The sequence below is a fragment of the Silurus meridionalis genome, chromosome 1 (assembly GCF_014805685.1).
Source record: "Silurus meridionalis isolate SWU-2019-XX chromosome 1, ASM1480568v1, whole genome shotgun sequence".
Classification (NCBI taxonomy): domain Eukaryota; kingdom Metazoa; phylum Chordata; class Actinopteri; order Siluriformes; family Siluridae; genus Silurus; species Silurus meridionalis.
The window spans coordinates 5,464,975-5,479,635 of NC_060884.1; the positions used below are offsets into that span (position 1 = coordinate 5,464,975).

Here is a 14,661-nt window from a genome sequence, read left to right on the forward strand (position 1 = left end):
CCCACTCACTTATATCACTCATTCACATGCACTCACTCACCCACTCTTTTATTTTACTCATTCACTCACCCATACATTCACTTACAACTATCACCCATACATTCATTCCCTCGTCTACTCACTCAAACTCACTCGTTCACTGACATGACTCATTCATACACTCGCAGTGTATGCACATAATCACTCACTCACTCACTCACTCACTCACTCACTCACTCACCCAATCAGTCGTCTACCCACTTATCTGCTCACATACTTACTAATGCACTCTCTCATTCATTCACTCACACGTGCAGTGTATATCTTGTAATACACCATAGGCCAGTACAAAGTAGGAGGGGCATTGAAGGCTACATACCATCTTTCCATGTCTAAATTACATTTAATATTTGAAAATGTTGACAATAAATAGAAAACCTGGCGTATACTAAATCACAAATCAATCCTCTGCATTAGGATGTCGTTTCGATTATCCTGGAAAACATCTCTATTTACAACCATGTAAAATATGTCAATGCAATGATTTGAGACCCACAGTACTGAAGAATGTTCCTAGGTCCCTTACCTCTGGTGCGATGTAGTCGGGTGTTCCACAGAATGTGCGTGTTGATACCCCATCATATATGCTCTCCTTACACATGCCAAAGTCTGCAATCTTGATGTGTCCCTCAGCGTCCAGCATCACATTGTCCAGTTTCAGGTCTCTGAAAGAACAATCACATACAGAGTCATTTACACAGAGCAGTATCACAACTAGCTTATTTATGTTACAAGATGTAATGCAATGCAGCTTATCCGTAGTTTAAAAATTTTACTATTTGCTATGTTTATGTTGGTGAAAATGAATAAACGTGATTTGAAGTAAGTAATTAGCCATCATTATATGTTAAAAAAATCTATGAATATGACAAATGTTTCTCAGTAAACGTAATTCTGTCTCGAAATTACAAAGCAGAATTCAACCATGAAAATGCACTAATGTGACTGAACATCCTCTCAAAAACTATGTATGACTGTTTTATGTTAACTAACTGAAATATATGTAACTCAGTGTAACTCAATAGCAGAGATATGAAATATATGAGAAAAATTCCTCTAAAAAAAATCCACTGAGACTTTTTTTTTTAGCATGACTAACTATATCGCATTATCGCAGTGATTATTATGAAAATGTATGAACACTTCACAGAATTCCCAATAAGTCTTGTGAAACTGTCTCATTATGGTAAACATGCGAGCGTTAGAAATTATGAGTAGAAAAATTTTCAGAAACTCGCAAAATCTTCTCAGAAATTCTGACTTTATCTTGATAGTGAAATAGCTAGCATGAGAAAAAGTGAGTATGAATATTAATAAATAATTAATTTGAAAAAATCCTGTCAGAATGTAGTAATAATAAGAAAAATCCTGTCAGAATGGACCATAACAAAGAATTAGACACAATGAGCAGTGACAATTCTGGATATTTCTTAATAGATTTTGGTCAGAAATCTATTTAAATGGGGTCAAAAATCTCTTTATATAACTAGCAAACAATAACAGTCAAGAGTATGAAAATGTACAGTATAACTGTGTCAAATTCCTCACAGAAATCTGGTCAAACTGTTTCATGATAGCTAACTAGCAAAAAGATTTTTTCTATTAATCCGGTCATCCTGTCTCATAATAATCAACTAGCTAACAACAACAGTTGCCAATAAACATATATTTACTATAAAACATGTATTTTAATCTTAAATTCCTCTCAGAAATCTGGTCAGATTGTCTCTTTAATGCTAGCATGAACAAAAATTATTATTGACATGTATTAATATAAAGGCTTTGACTGAGTCTCTCAGTGCATCTGCTAGAAAATAAAACAAGAAGTAAAGAAATCATGCAGTAAAATAAGAAAAAGGTTTTTGAATGAGTGTATAGAGGACATCCAATGTGAATCTGCTAAAAGGCTTAATAAATCTCTCTCTTTTTATGGCTATTTAAAGACAGACGTGCATATTTTTGCTGAGGTACAGTATGTGTGTAACAGGGTGTGTATGTGTGCTCTATTTCTCTTGGTCTACTGAGCATATGGGAATTAAAAAAGAGCTGAAATGAGCAGAACAGCTGTAACAGGAGACACAGATCGCACACATAACACACATACATACAGAGTGTTCAGAATGATGGAGAATCACAGCTGGGAAAAAAGGCATTAAAGCTAAAGAGGCTTTACTGCCACAAGTATGGCACATGACATTTAAATTAGACAGAGAGTAAATGCGGGGACTGGTGGTTGCAGGTATTAAAATCATGTATATACAGGGAGCGCTGTGTGTTTTTACTGCCCAAAATCTGATACAGATAAGTTTTTTTCGCTCAGCTACAATAATGCAAGTGGGTGGAAATTCAAACATAAAAACACACAGTAGCAACACACGACTATGTGCATGCTTTGTCACCTGTATATTATTCCCTTCTTGTGCAAGAAGAACAGCCCGACAGCGATCTCTGCTGCGTAAAACCTGTAATCACACACACACACACACACACACACACACACACACACACACACACACAGCAATCAGCTTTTCTGCAAAGCATGACCTGAGGTAATCACGGCCAATCAGCAGGCTTCATGAGTTATGAATATGACATAAATACGTTATATAACGTATATATATATATATATATATATATATATATATATATATATATATATATATATATATATATACACACATTATTTCTCATTTGCTCTTATAAAGACCTCGACTCCTCTGGGAAGATGTTGCACTAGATTTTAGAGTGTGCTGGTGAAGATTTGTGCTCATTTCGTTAGTAAGGTCATGTAGAGTGACAACACCTGGAGTGTGTTTATCAGAAACTTGTTCAGTAGGGTTGAGTTTAGAGCTCTGTAGCAGGTCACTCAAGATCTTTTTCTCAAACCCATGTAGCCCATAACTTCTTGGGGCTTACTTTGGCCACAGGTGCATTGTCACGCTTGAACAGGTTTGGGTCTCCTAGTTCAAGTGAATCTCATGCTACCGGCCCCAAAGACAATATACAGTTGTGTGCTTCCAACTTTGAAAATCAATGAAATATTCCTGGAAAATTCAGATGTCCCAATAATTTTGTCCATATAGTGTTATTCAAAACGGGGATCAAGAAAATATTGGTGGTCAAGCGATTCGCATATTACATTGCAGTCCATGTTTAAAACAGGATCAAGAAGTCAAAAATGCACACAGCTTACACTGCCTGAGGCTCCTTAAATTTGCCCACTTGCTGAATGTGATACATGAGATCTCCACCATTGACGTACTCCATCACAAAATACAGACGGTCCTAAAATAGAAAAAAAGAAGAGGAAGTCATCTTGGCAGGCGTAGCAGGGACCAGCTGTTAATGGAAGAAGTACTAGCGTAGAAAGAGTGTGTTATGGAATGAATGTGTGCACCTGTGTGTGGTTACTAATTAAGTATAGTTAAAAGCCGCTTTAGCTGTTTTAATACTGCCATAACCCTACAATAAGAATAATCTTAACTGCCAAATTCAGAAACTTTAACTCTTCCCTTCTCCATCATGCTCAACACACCCATGTGATTATGGTGATCAGTATGAAATGAAATTCTAGACCATTATAGACCATTCTGGAGGAACGTATTTAATGTTGAATGAAGGCAAACCCAAATCATGCCTACACTGCGAGCTTATTTCATTTGCCGGCGATAATCAGGACGATTAAATGTGCTTTTCGAAAACAATTTGGCAGAGAAGAGGTTTGTTTTGGAGAGACCAGACATCATCATCCTTATCATCATGCTTTAATTTGAAGCAAAGCTGAAGGCTGCAGTGAGTGACAGATGGAGAGGCACAACACAAACGCCTACATCTAGACGTCCACAGATTCTCACTCTTCAGTAAAAAGATTAAATATTTAAAATGTCTTTGTCCAGATAGGAAATATGTGTAAAAACTAAAAATTGTGATTGTGTTAATAAACACTATTTACACCAATCAGGCATAACATTATGACCACCTGCCTAATATTGTGTAGGTCCCCCTTTTGCTGCCAAAACACTTCTGAGCCGTAGATTTAACAACATTAACTTCAGCAATTTGATCTACAGGAGCTCGTCTGTTGGATCGGACCACAGCCTTCTCTCTGCGTGAATCAATGAACCTCGGCCGCCCGTGACCCTGTCGCCGGTTCACCACTGTTTCTTTTTGGAGCGCTTTTGATAAATACTGAGCACTGCAGACTGGAAACATGCCCCAAGAGCTGCAGTTTTGAAGATGTTCTGACCCAGTCGTCTAGCCATCAGAATTTGGCACTTCAAAGTTTGCTCAAATGCTTACGCCGCCTATTTCTCCTGCTTCTAACACATTAACTTTGAGGAGAAAATGTTCACTTGCTGCCTAATATATCTCCCTCTCACTAACAGGTGCCATGATGAAGAGATAATCAGTGTTATACACTCACCAGTCATAATGTTATGCCTGGTGTATGGTGCAGTGGGCTCTGGGTCTGGCGTGACAGTTCTTATCCATGATTTCTTTTCAAAACTACACTTAGACCTTCACCACTGATGACTTGTCAGGTCTTACTAATAGATCCCAGGCAGGACTTTTACCCCTCAGATCTCGAACAGAATGCCTATTCAAGCTTTTACCCAAATATCCTGTGCATTCCTTACCTGCAATACACCAGATAATCAGATCTTTGGCCACAGATTACCGGCTCTCTGTTAAAACCTTACCACAGTCTGGAAGCAGGAGTGAAGCTGGGTAAGAAACGGGGGTTTGTCCTGTTGTGCCAACACCCTTTTCTCCACCATGGTGCACTCCACATCATCGTCCTGGATCACGACATCTTTCTTTAGAATCTTTATCGCATACAGTTCTTCTGTGTTCTTCATTTCTGCTAGCATCACCTGAAGCAAAAAAAACGCAATGTGGTGCTCAGAGTACATAGGGACTGTCACATTTGAAGACCAAAAGCAAAGACAAGACAAAAGTAATGAAATCTGGTTTATCTGATATCCACAGATCATAGAAAAACTCGAGCTTGTATTTAATGATTGCATCAAATTCTGGTGCTAATTACTTCAAAACTCTTTTTCCCAGAGGAACCTAAGATTTCTGCTGGCTGCGGAGAAGCAAATCTGTATATAGCTAGTTCATGCCCTTACTATGCTGACTAATTCTTTTCTGTTATAAACAAAATCTCTCCCCATACACTTGTTTATATTTAAAAAATAACTGTTTTTTTTGTAAAATTATACTGTAAATCAGCTCTTTTTTTGAGCATGCTTAAACTTTTGTTGTTTGTACCAACCTTCCCGAAGCTCCCCTTCCCCAACACGGCCAGAAAGTTAAAGTCGGTGAGCCTAACATGGTCCAAATTAGTGGAGGGCAAACTGGTCCTGTTGTCATCAATAGGGGTGGCAGCCTTCTTACCAGGACCAAACTTGGCTTTCTGCATGCAAAAATACAAAGAAAAATAAAGGTAGAGGAATGAGCTGAATCTACAAATCATCTTGATGCAAAATAGTCACCTCGAGTCATGCTTGATCTAGAAAAAGACTGGATTAGACAACTTGCAAATTCTGGCACACAGACTTAACCTGTGTTTGCAACATGCCCTTGCAGACATCCATAGACAGCTGGGATATTTGTAAAGGTACGGCAGATGATCAATAGTGGACGAAGAACACAAACCGTGTATTTGTGTTGAAATAAATGATGATAAAAAAATGATGTATTATGATACAAAATGAACTGAATGATATCAATGAGTCAAACACTAATTGATGTCTATTAAAATGATGATGTGCCCATAAAAAGTTATGCAAATGAGGCCACGGGTTTTTTGGCGAGTTCGAGTCAGGAGTTTCTTCCATCGTTTATTCCTCTCAAAATGTCCTGCTTGCTGTTGAACTGATGCTGAACTGTATGTTCTTGCTAAATACACACCACCAAGCGGCAATCGAAAGAAAACTCTTGACCCTGATTGGTGGCTTGCTGCGGTTACTTTTTTATCCACTTAATAAAAAGCTACAAATTATTTCGCAAAATGTAGTTGAGTAAAATGTACTTAAGTGCAGCGACGAATGACATTTACTTTGTTACTGTCCACCACCGCAGAAAATAAAAGAAGATTCATTAAATGGGAAGTGATGATGGAGCAGTTGAAGGACGAAAGACAAGCTGAATTAAAATGATTTTTAATCCCAATTCTTTCCATTCTAGATGAGTCTACCAAATTTAGCATGGTACAGTCTGCCATTTAATTCCTTTAAGATGTTTAAAGCTATCTATCTAGTTTTCATAATGTCATGTCAAGAGCAATTGAACATACTTGAAAGAAAGTCTTATGCAGATCTCTCTCTGACCAAGCAAACTCCAGAAGTCAAAATTGTAGTGTTCAGGTTGAAGTGGGACCTCAGAGTTAAAACGTTGAGCTTCTCATTGAAAGATTGTAAGTTCAAAACCCTGTGGCACTACTGAATCTATTTAACTGCACATTTGTATAAATATGATGATTGTTAAGGTGCTCTGAATAAGGGCATCTGCCAAATGCCCTAAACTTCATGTAAATCCAAGCACTTTTATTGGTCGTGTTTACATTTACATTAAAACCATAGGATGTTGGCTTAGGCTTTAACAAATGGAAAAGCCCACAACGAGCATGTTTGAAACACTTCAACTTAAGGGTTAATCTGAGCAAACACAAAGTTTTGGATGCAAAAACACTACTTGTTGAGGTGTACTTTAACACTGCTTGACAGGCAAAACACTTGCTTTCTGGGTTCACCCTTCATCCAGGAGGTTTTAAAGTGAAAGCTTGGACCACAAACATCTCCGCATCACCACCCAGCCTTACCATGAGACTCTCCTAGGATGGGACACACATGGGTCACTGATGGACTCCAGACCTTTGGAAAAGTTCAGGTGGATACATCTGTGGCCTGCTTAAGAATTCTACACAGCAACCTCCTATTCAACTGAATGTTATTTTACTGTCATTTCTATGACTTCACCTTTAGGTTATTGCAGATCTTTTAAGATAATTCATTGCCTAAATCTGAACTTTCCTCTGATTTCAAATGAGGGCAGGTTCGGAAAACCTTCCTCAATCCTTTCCTAAAGTCAGACTGTACACCCTACACCTCTGCTTGACGTATTGACTTTTTTATATTCCTAATACTGTCTCCTAACACACATTCACCAATAATTGTGTAATGCTGTATATTTCTACATGTCGTCACTGGAACACCTTAACGCCGCACCATAAGTCAGTCACCAGTGGATTCAGCGCTGTGAATGGTAGCAGGCAAAGAAACGAACCTGTCAGTTGAAAGCCGTTTACACACAATGCCATTAAATAGCGTATCGGTAAACACGGTCATCAAAGTGCCGTTGTGCTTCGAAGCCGCCTGTGTTTTAGCGCTGAGGAAAACATTGCCCGAGCAATCGCTGCTCTTTAACGTCGACATGCAGAACGATTTTATGGATTCGATGGCTGTGAAATATCTTTTTCAGAGCAATGCAAAGCTCCAGAGACCATGCAGAACTGCAAACAGCCACAAACAAAACACTATGACACGACAGCATGAAACCGTCGATCAGCTTGGAAATCGTCACACCGTTTTTGGACTTGTCTTAGCTTTAGCTCATTCCCAGTCACATATACGAAGCTTGAAAGCTTTTTGTTTAGTAAAGCATTTAAAGCAGAGCTTGTACTCTAAATGCTGTCATGATGCAGGTCAGGCTGACTTCCAACCCACGACCAAGCTCTCTCTCTCTCTCTTTTTCTCTCTCACCTTTTTGAGATCTCCTTTTGTTTTATCCTGCAATCACAGGACAGTGATAAGCAGATAAACCCACACACACATGCACAAATATATAAACTCACAATTTGTACTATTTGTACAAATAAAATGCATGAACTCCCAAGAAGCTTAAAAAATTTTGCTATTTGAATTTAATGTGTTGTACATTTGTGTAATATGTTGAAAATTTAGACCCAAAAGCTTTAGAAGGAAATAAGGACTAAAGCATAACATTTATTATAGAATGCTGTGCTTTTTAATCACTGTATAGTAACATTCAAAGTTCCTGCATTTATGGACCTTATGTTTTCGCACCATCTGCTCACAAATGCACTTTTAGATGTTACCATGCAACCGGATGATTGTACGGTCCTCTTTTATAGTGGAGAACATTAACAATGGAGACTCTCATACATTTTGATGAGACCTCCTGCTTATTGTTTAACGTAACTTATGTGCAAATCCCTGTGAAGAAGTTGTTAATATAAAAACTGACCAATTGCAATCAAGACATGAAGCCAAGTTTACAATTGAGCCTTTCCACATTGTTTAGCATCAAACAATGCAAATGCTGACATCTAGTGGACAATTGAATAATCTCTCACCATGGTAGCAAAATCTTTTCATCCACAAACTCTGTGTAGATCTCAAACTCTTTCTCATCATTTTACTTCAAAAAAGGCAGTTCACGATGGGATGGATGTAAAGCATGTGCTTTCCCACACATTATTTCTTTTTTATATTAGTTCTAGATTTCTAAAAGAGGTTCTACTTGAGTAAAGTAACCACCAGGGTGCGGAACAAAGGCTGTTCCTAGTGTCTGAGAAATGCTCATATCTTTTATTCAGTTAGAAATTTCAGTCCATAACTGAGCGAGGAAAACTGAAAGGAAGCGTTGAACGAGTTGTCCTTGGTAATTTGCATATTGCTTTGAAACTGAAACTGGCTCAATATTTCTCATTTACTAGATCCAGACAGTCAATTCAGATAATTAAGCAAGTTTCTGTTTTTTTTTTTTTTTGCACAGAAATCATTTTCTGCACTTCTCCCCCCCTGACCGTACTGAAATTGAACCAAGCCGTGACTTAAAAACGTACCGAACCGTGAATTTTGTGTACCGTTATACCACAAAATTCTCAATTTTATCTATCTATCAAAAGAAGGTAATGTACAAATGTGTGCTTGAAAAGAAAGTACAGGGACTGCTGTGTTGCCATGGAAACAGGCAGGCAAGAAAACACACACCCTTAAGGCCCATTCAGCCAACACTAAAACCTTGAAACATGTCGAAGTTAAAGACAGACTGGCTGCTCTTTCTGGGCTCCGATGCGGCAAAGCGATTAGCCAGTAGTCATTTTCCCAGTGTTGTGGTCAGATCCTGTACATTTAAGAGGCTCTTCGGGTGGTAGAATCTTTTTATGTAACACGTGAACCAAACGTTAAGTTCCTACAATCTTTTTTTAGTTGTAAGGGCATGTTGTTTTAAAAACCTCACAAATATTACTGAAAACCCAAGGCAATTCTTTGAGAAGCAGCATACTGCAATGTGTAATGAAGCATCATTGATATGTGTGTGTGTGTGTGCACCTAGAGAGCCATAGTGATGACATCCCCCCCCACAATCAGACCTGGCCATTAGAGTGCATAGTGGTGAAGCCCTTTATTGCGAGTTCTCCCATGTGGATAAACATTATGATGCTCAGTGCAGATGGGGTCTACTAATCTGCAGAAAGATGCTCCACACAGTACCTTAGCTTCGTTTCGGAGCCTGTTTGCATGCGCGCAATTAAACCCGACAAAAACGCAACACATTATTCCAAACACAAAAAACTGACATTATTTCCCACGGCACTTGCTGCTCTTCAGTAATCCTATAATAAGGTGCGTTTGTATGTGTGTATGCACCTAAAGGGGTATTGACTTAAATGTTTTATTCTTCTACCATTTAAGTGGCATTTTCCACCTCCAGAGCCTTCATCACATCTTCTCCACTGTGAAGGCACTCAAGAGAGCCGCTCAAACATGTAAGTGCCATAGAGGCATGCTGGAGATTTTTTCCCACCTTACTGACTCTAATTGTGTTGTGATAGAAGAGTATCTGCGAGAGTGAAAGGAAAGGTTTAAGGAGTGTGGTGAGACCTGCGATGTTGTCTGGTTTAGAGACAGTGGCATTGACTTAAAGACAGGAGGTGGAGCTGGAGGTAGCAGAGCTGAAGATGTTGAAATTTGACGACAATGGAAAGGATTAGAAATAAGTTTATTAGAGGGACAGCGCAGGTAGGACGTTTAAGAGACAGGGTAAAGGAGATGTGATTGAGATGGTTTGGACATGTGCAGAGGAGGGACATGGGGTATATTTCGGTAGGACAATGTTGAGGATGGAGCCGCCAGGAAGGAGGAAAAGAAGAAGACCAAGGAGGAGGTTTATGGATGTGGTGAGGGAGGACATGCAGGTAGTTGGTTTGAAAGAGGCAGATGTAGAGGACAGGGGGATATGAAGACGGATGATCCGTTGAAAAAAAAAAAAAAGAAAAAAAAAAAAAAAATGGAAATCCCTGAGAACAAACCTGGGGAAACGGTGAATTAAATATTCAGACGTATCAGGTCTTATTTGGACATTGCATGATTAGTATAAATCCAAAGTTTGTAAACTCCTGACTTTAACATTCGTACAGTATGTGCTTTACGCACTTCGCATTCCACATTTAGTTCTCATTTGCTGTTATAAAGACCTCCACTCTTCTGGGAAGATGTTCCACTAGATTTTAGTAGAGTGTTAGTAAAGTCATCTGACATATACGCTATAAGATTCATATGTGCTTTCTGAACATACAATTTCTCTTTCAGTCCCTAATTTCTAATAAAGACCTTCACTCTTATGGGAAGATGTTCCACTAGATTTTGGAGTGGGCTTGAAGAGATTTGTGTAAGTCAGGTAACGTGTATACTGTAAATGTAGGGTGAGGAGGCCTGGGGTGACGTCAGCATACCAATTCATTCCAAAGGTGTTCAATAGGGTTAAGGTCATAGCTCTGTAGCAGGCCACTCAAGATCTTGCTGGAACAGGTTCGAGTCTCCTAGTTTTTCCAAGTAAAAAATTGAATTCTTCCACATCCAAACACATCCGTGGGCATTCAAGTTTGTGCTAACAATTTGGGGAAGAAACTCATAACTGATAAAGTCAGGTGTCTCCATCATACCAACATAGTGTATCAATACGTGCTATAACAGACCTGGAGTTTACTTCATGTATTCTGAATAAAAGTATTCGGAGTATTGACTCATTTATAGCTCACGCTGTAAGACGAGAAAGCTATTATACCTAGAAATGGAATGACGCACATTGTGTTTGACACGGCGCTCGTCTAACTCTCAGCCCTCGCCGTTTCTAGATAATACCTGCATTTATCTTCATGTTTAATACGCCAACTTCTTCGCCAATGTTTACACCACGTTGATGAAATATTAAACGCATTGTCATCGTTCAACATCGCCGGGGAAATAAAACCACGCTTTTTCAATGACGACGTGTTACGCCGAGCTCGCGCGACTGATGGGCTTATTTAGCGTCGCCTTTACAGACCGTGAAAGATGATCATGGCTGCCGTCAAACGTCCTCAAGGAACTCAGACGGATAAATGACTCCTTTTTCCCCCTTCAAGTTCAGTGAGGAGTGACAAAAAAAAAGAGAAGAGCAGTTATATACAAATGGATGGAAAGTGAGGGAAGAATGCTCTGGATGCTCTATTATTATAACAGTATTTTGACACCTGACTTTCCCAGCCGTATGTTGTCCTTCCACATATGTGATAGAAGATTCCTTTTAACTAGAAAACCAAACCTGTTTCAGTGCAACAATGATACTGCACAAAAAGCCAGATCTATGAAAATACTTTACATGGGTTAGAATGGAAGATCTTGAGTAGCCTGCTATAGAGCTTGAACCCAAATGAACACCTTTGGGATAAATTGGAAGGCTGACTGCACTCCAGGTCTCCTCACCTCACCTACATCAGTACCTACATTTATTAATTTTATATATTCAAGCTAGTGCAATCAGATCTCACCTCAAACTTCTCCCTGAGCTCCACGTTCCCGTCATCTTCTTCTGAGATGGGCACGTTGTAATACTCGCCCTCTTCCTCATTCAACATTTTAAACCTAGTACACACACACACACACACACACACACACACACACACACACACACATAGCGACATCATAAATATTCTATATTACAACTGTTTCAGACTCTCAGCCACCTACACACTTAATCATAACTAATGAGGCTGAGATGCAAAATTATTAGGCTTGATTATAGGAAGGATCAGGGAGTGAAACACACACACACACACACACACACACACACACACACACACACACACACACACACACACACACAAAATCCTCACCAGCCACATGCTGGACACTTTATAAGCTCAGATACGCCAAAGGACATAGAACCCATGAAGTCATTCCTGGTGGTTCTGTCCCAATCCCAAACCTCCACTGAAAGCCTGCGGTCCTTATCTGTGGGTTTCAGTTTACTACAAACACACACACACACAAAAACAAATACACACACACCATTCACGTGTGTTACGTTAAATAATATGCACACAAAACATTTTTGATTGAGTCTTTAATACAGTAGAATAGATGCAAAGTCCATGTCTGCGGTCTTTGGGACATTACTAGTGTCATGAATATATTCATGCCCGATGTGACACGTTTTTACTACATTTATGTCTCGTTGGTGTGTTTTGTTTTTCACTTACAAGTTGAAGGACTCGTTCCAGGTGGGGTTGAGCGAGGAGCGGATAGTCCTGGTCTTCTGCTTGGTCTCGTTTTTCGGGTCGGGGATGAGCTTGAGCTTCACGTACGGGTCGGACAAGCCATTGGGGTCCATCGGGATAAGGTTCCTAGCCTCGCCCACTGCAAAAGGTCAACATGTGACAAAGTCTATGTCGCACCAGGAGACAAAGAACTAAACCGAACCCTACTTTAGTTTATCTATTCAACTCAAATCGAAGCCTTTCAAAGATGTTTTTTTTACATAGAATAAGTTGAGTAAAAGACAGGAGTTGGAGCTGGAGGTAGCAGAGCTGAAGATGTTGAGGTTTTCGTTGGGAGTGACGAGGATGGACAGGATTAGAAATGAGTTTATTAGAGGGACAGAGCATGTAGGACGTTTTCAAGACAAGGTGAGGGAGGCGAGATTGAGATGGTTTGGACATGTGCAGAAGAGGAACATAGGATATATCGGTAGTAGAATGCCGAGGATGGAGCCTTAGAGGACGGGGGTACGGAGACAGATAATCCGCTGTGGCGACCCCTAATGGTAGCAGCCGTAAGAAGAAGACTCGGACAAATATACTGAGATTAATTTCTGTAAAACATGCAGTATATGACTACGGATACATTCGAATCGATTCACATTGCCGGCTTTACCGTTTTGAAAGGATTGGATTCTAAAACTAATTTTAATGAATGAAAAGACTAAAATGAATAAAAAATGCAAAACAACATGCATCATTATTCCTGGACTTTGTGGCTTACTCATGTCCAGTTCCTCCAGCTCTAGTGTTTGCTTAGTTCAAGCCCTTAAAACTCTAGTTCTAGGTTTTCTCCAGCACTTGCAGCTTTTGTTATTAGTTATAAAAAGGCTTAGAACTGTGGTTCTTTGTTATACCTAATCCTTTCAGCCCAGCCTTTACTACACTGGTTCTTGGTTGTGTCCTGAATTTATATCTTTAGCTCTTGTTTAAACCAAAGCATTACAGCTCTAGTTCTTAGCAACACATAAGTTATGACTCTAGTTCTTAGATCAGTCTTTACAGCTTTACTCTTGGTGATAAATACTCTTCAGAGCAGAGGTTCTTAGCAGCAACCAGCATCTACAGCTCTTATATTTGAAACTGGCCAGCCTGTACAGCTCTATTTCTTGGTCACCTACTGTTAAACGCTTGATAAATTGGTTATGCCAATATTGTGCAATATTAAATCCAAATGACGTGAGCCAAAGCAGGTCAAACTAAGCCATTTACTATAAACTAGCACAAATGCATCAACTCTCAAAAAGTAGTCTCTCAACGAAAAACAACCTCCAAGATGTCAGAAGCTAATTTCTCCTTCTGCTTTAATTTCTGATTGTGAAGAACTGTAGGTTAGAAAACGCTGATACATTGCAGTCAGGAAAGCAAACTGTTCAAATATAATGGATAAACAGCTAATTAAATAAAATACAATTTCCTGGGCAGCTGTTCTAAATGTACATTTTGTTTGGTTAGTGCACACAAACTATTGCTAGCAGGATCACATGCTTGGTATACAAATACAAATAATGCACACAAGGCGGTTGCACACACGCCTACATTTTAGATGCAGAATGCTTAATGTCAGGTAACATCGTATTCTATAACACAGAACGCAAGAGGAAACACAGGCCTCATTTACAAGAACAAACCTGACTGGAAACACTACAAGTGCAAGAAGAGCATTAGGACCTGCTTACCAAACCAATGTACACCTCATGGCACCACGTTTTTTGTTACACAATTTGAAATTACAAAATGTCCATGTAGAATGTCCTAAAAGCTAAAAGACTGCCTTAGGAAATGTAACGCACTTTGCACAGTCGTCCGCCTGAACCCACACAAAGGTTACGTTTTGAATATTTAAAACTTCACACTGAAAATGGCTAAATGCAAAGCAGTGGTGCCCTGTTAGCCTTTGTTATGCCTGCGAAGCACAAACCAGGACATGTGGAATGCGAAATGCACACACATACTGTAAGTGGGAATAATGAGTGTGATGAGCGCAGTGATGACCCTGTGGTTAAGGCTTT

The 14,661-nt window shown here is 39.4% G+C and overlaps 1 protein-coding gene across 1 annotated transcript in view; it reads right to left on the reverse strand.

The window, feature by feature from the left end:
* prkcaa (protein kinase C, alpha, a) overlaps positions 1–14,661 on the reverse strand; it is a 140,706-nt gene that overhangs the window by 25,823 nt on the left and 100,222 nt on the right. The window contains exons 6-13 of the mRNA XM_046859732.1: positions 12,593–12,749; positions 12,227–12,361; positions 11,882–11,975; positions 5,318–5,458; positions 4,740–4,913; positions 3,233–3,324; positions 2,439–2,501; positions 566–704 (exon numbers count right to left, since the gene is read on the reverse strand). Of these exons, the coding sequence (XP_046715688.1) occupies positions 566–704; positions 2,439–2,501; positions 3,233–3,324; positions 4,740–4,913; positions 5,318–5,458; positions 11,882–11,975; positions 12,227–12,361; positions 12,593–12,749 (995 nt within the window). The remainder of the gene's footprint in view (positions 1–565; positions 705–2,438; positions 2,502–3,232; positions 3,325–4,739; positions 4,914–5,317; positions 5,459–11,881; positions 11,976–12,226; positions 12,362–12,592; positions 12,750–14,661) is intronic.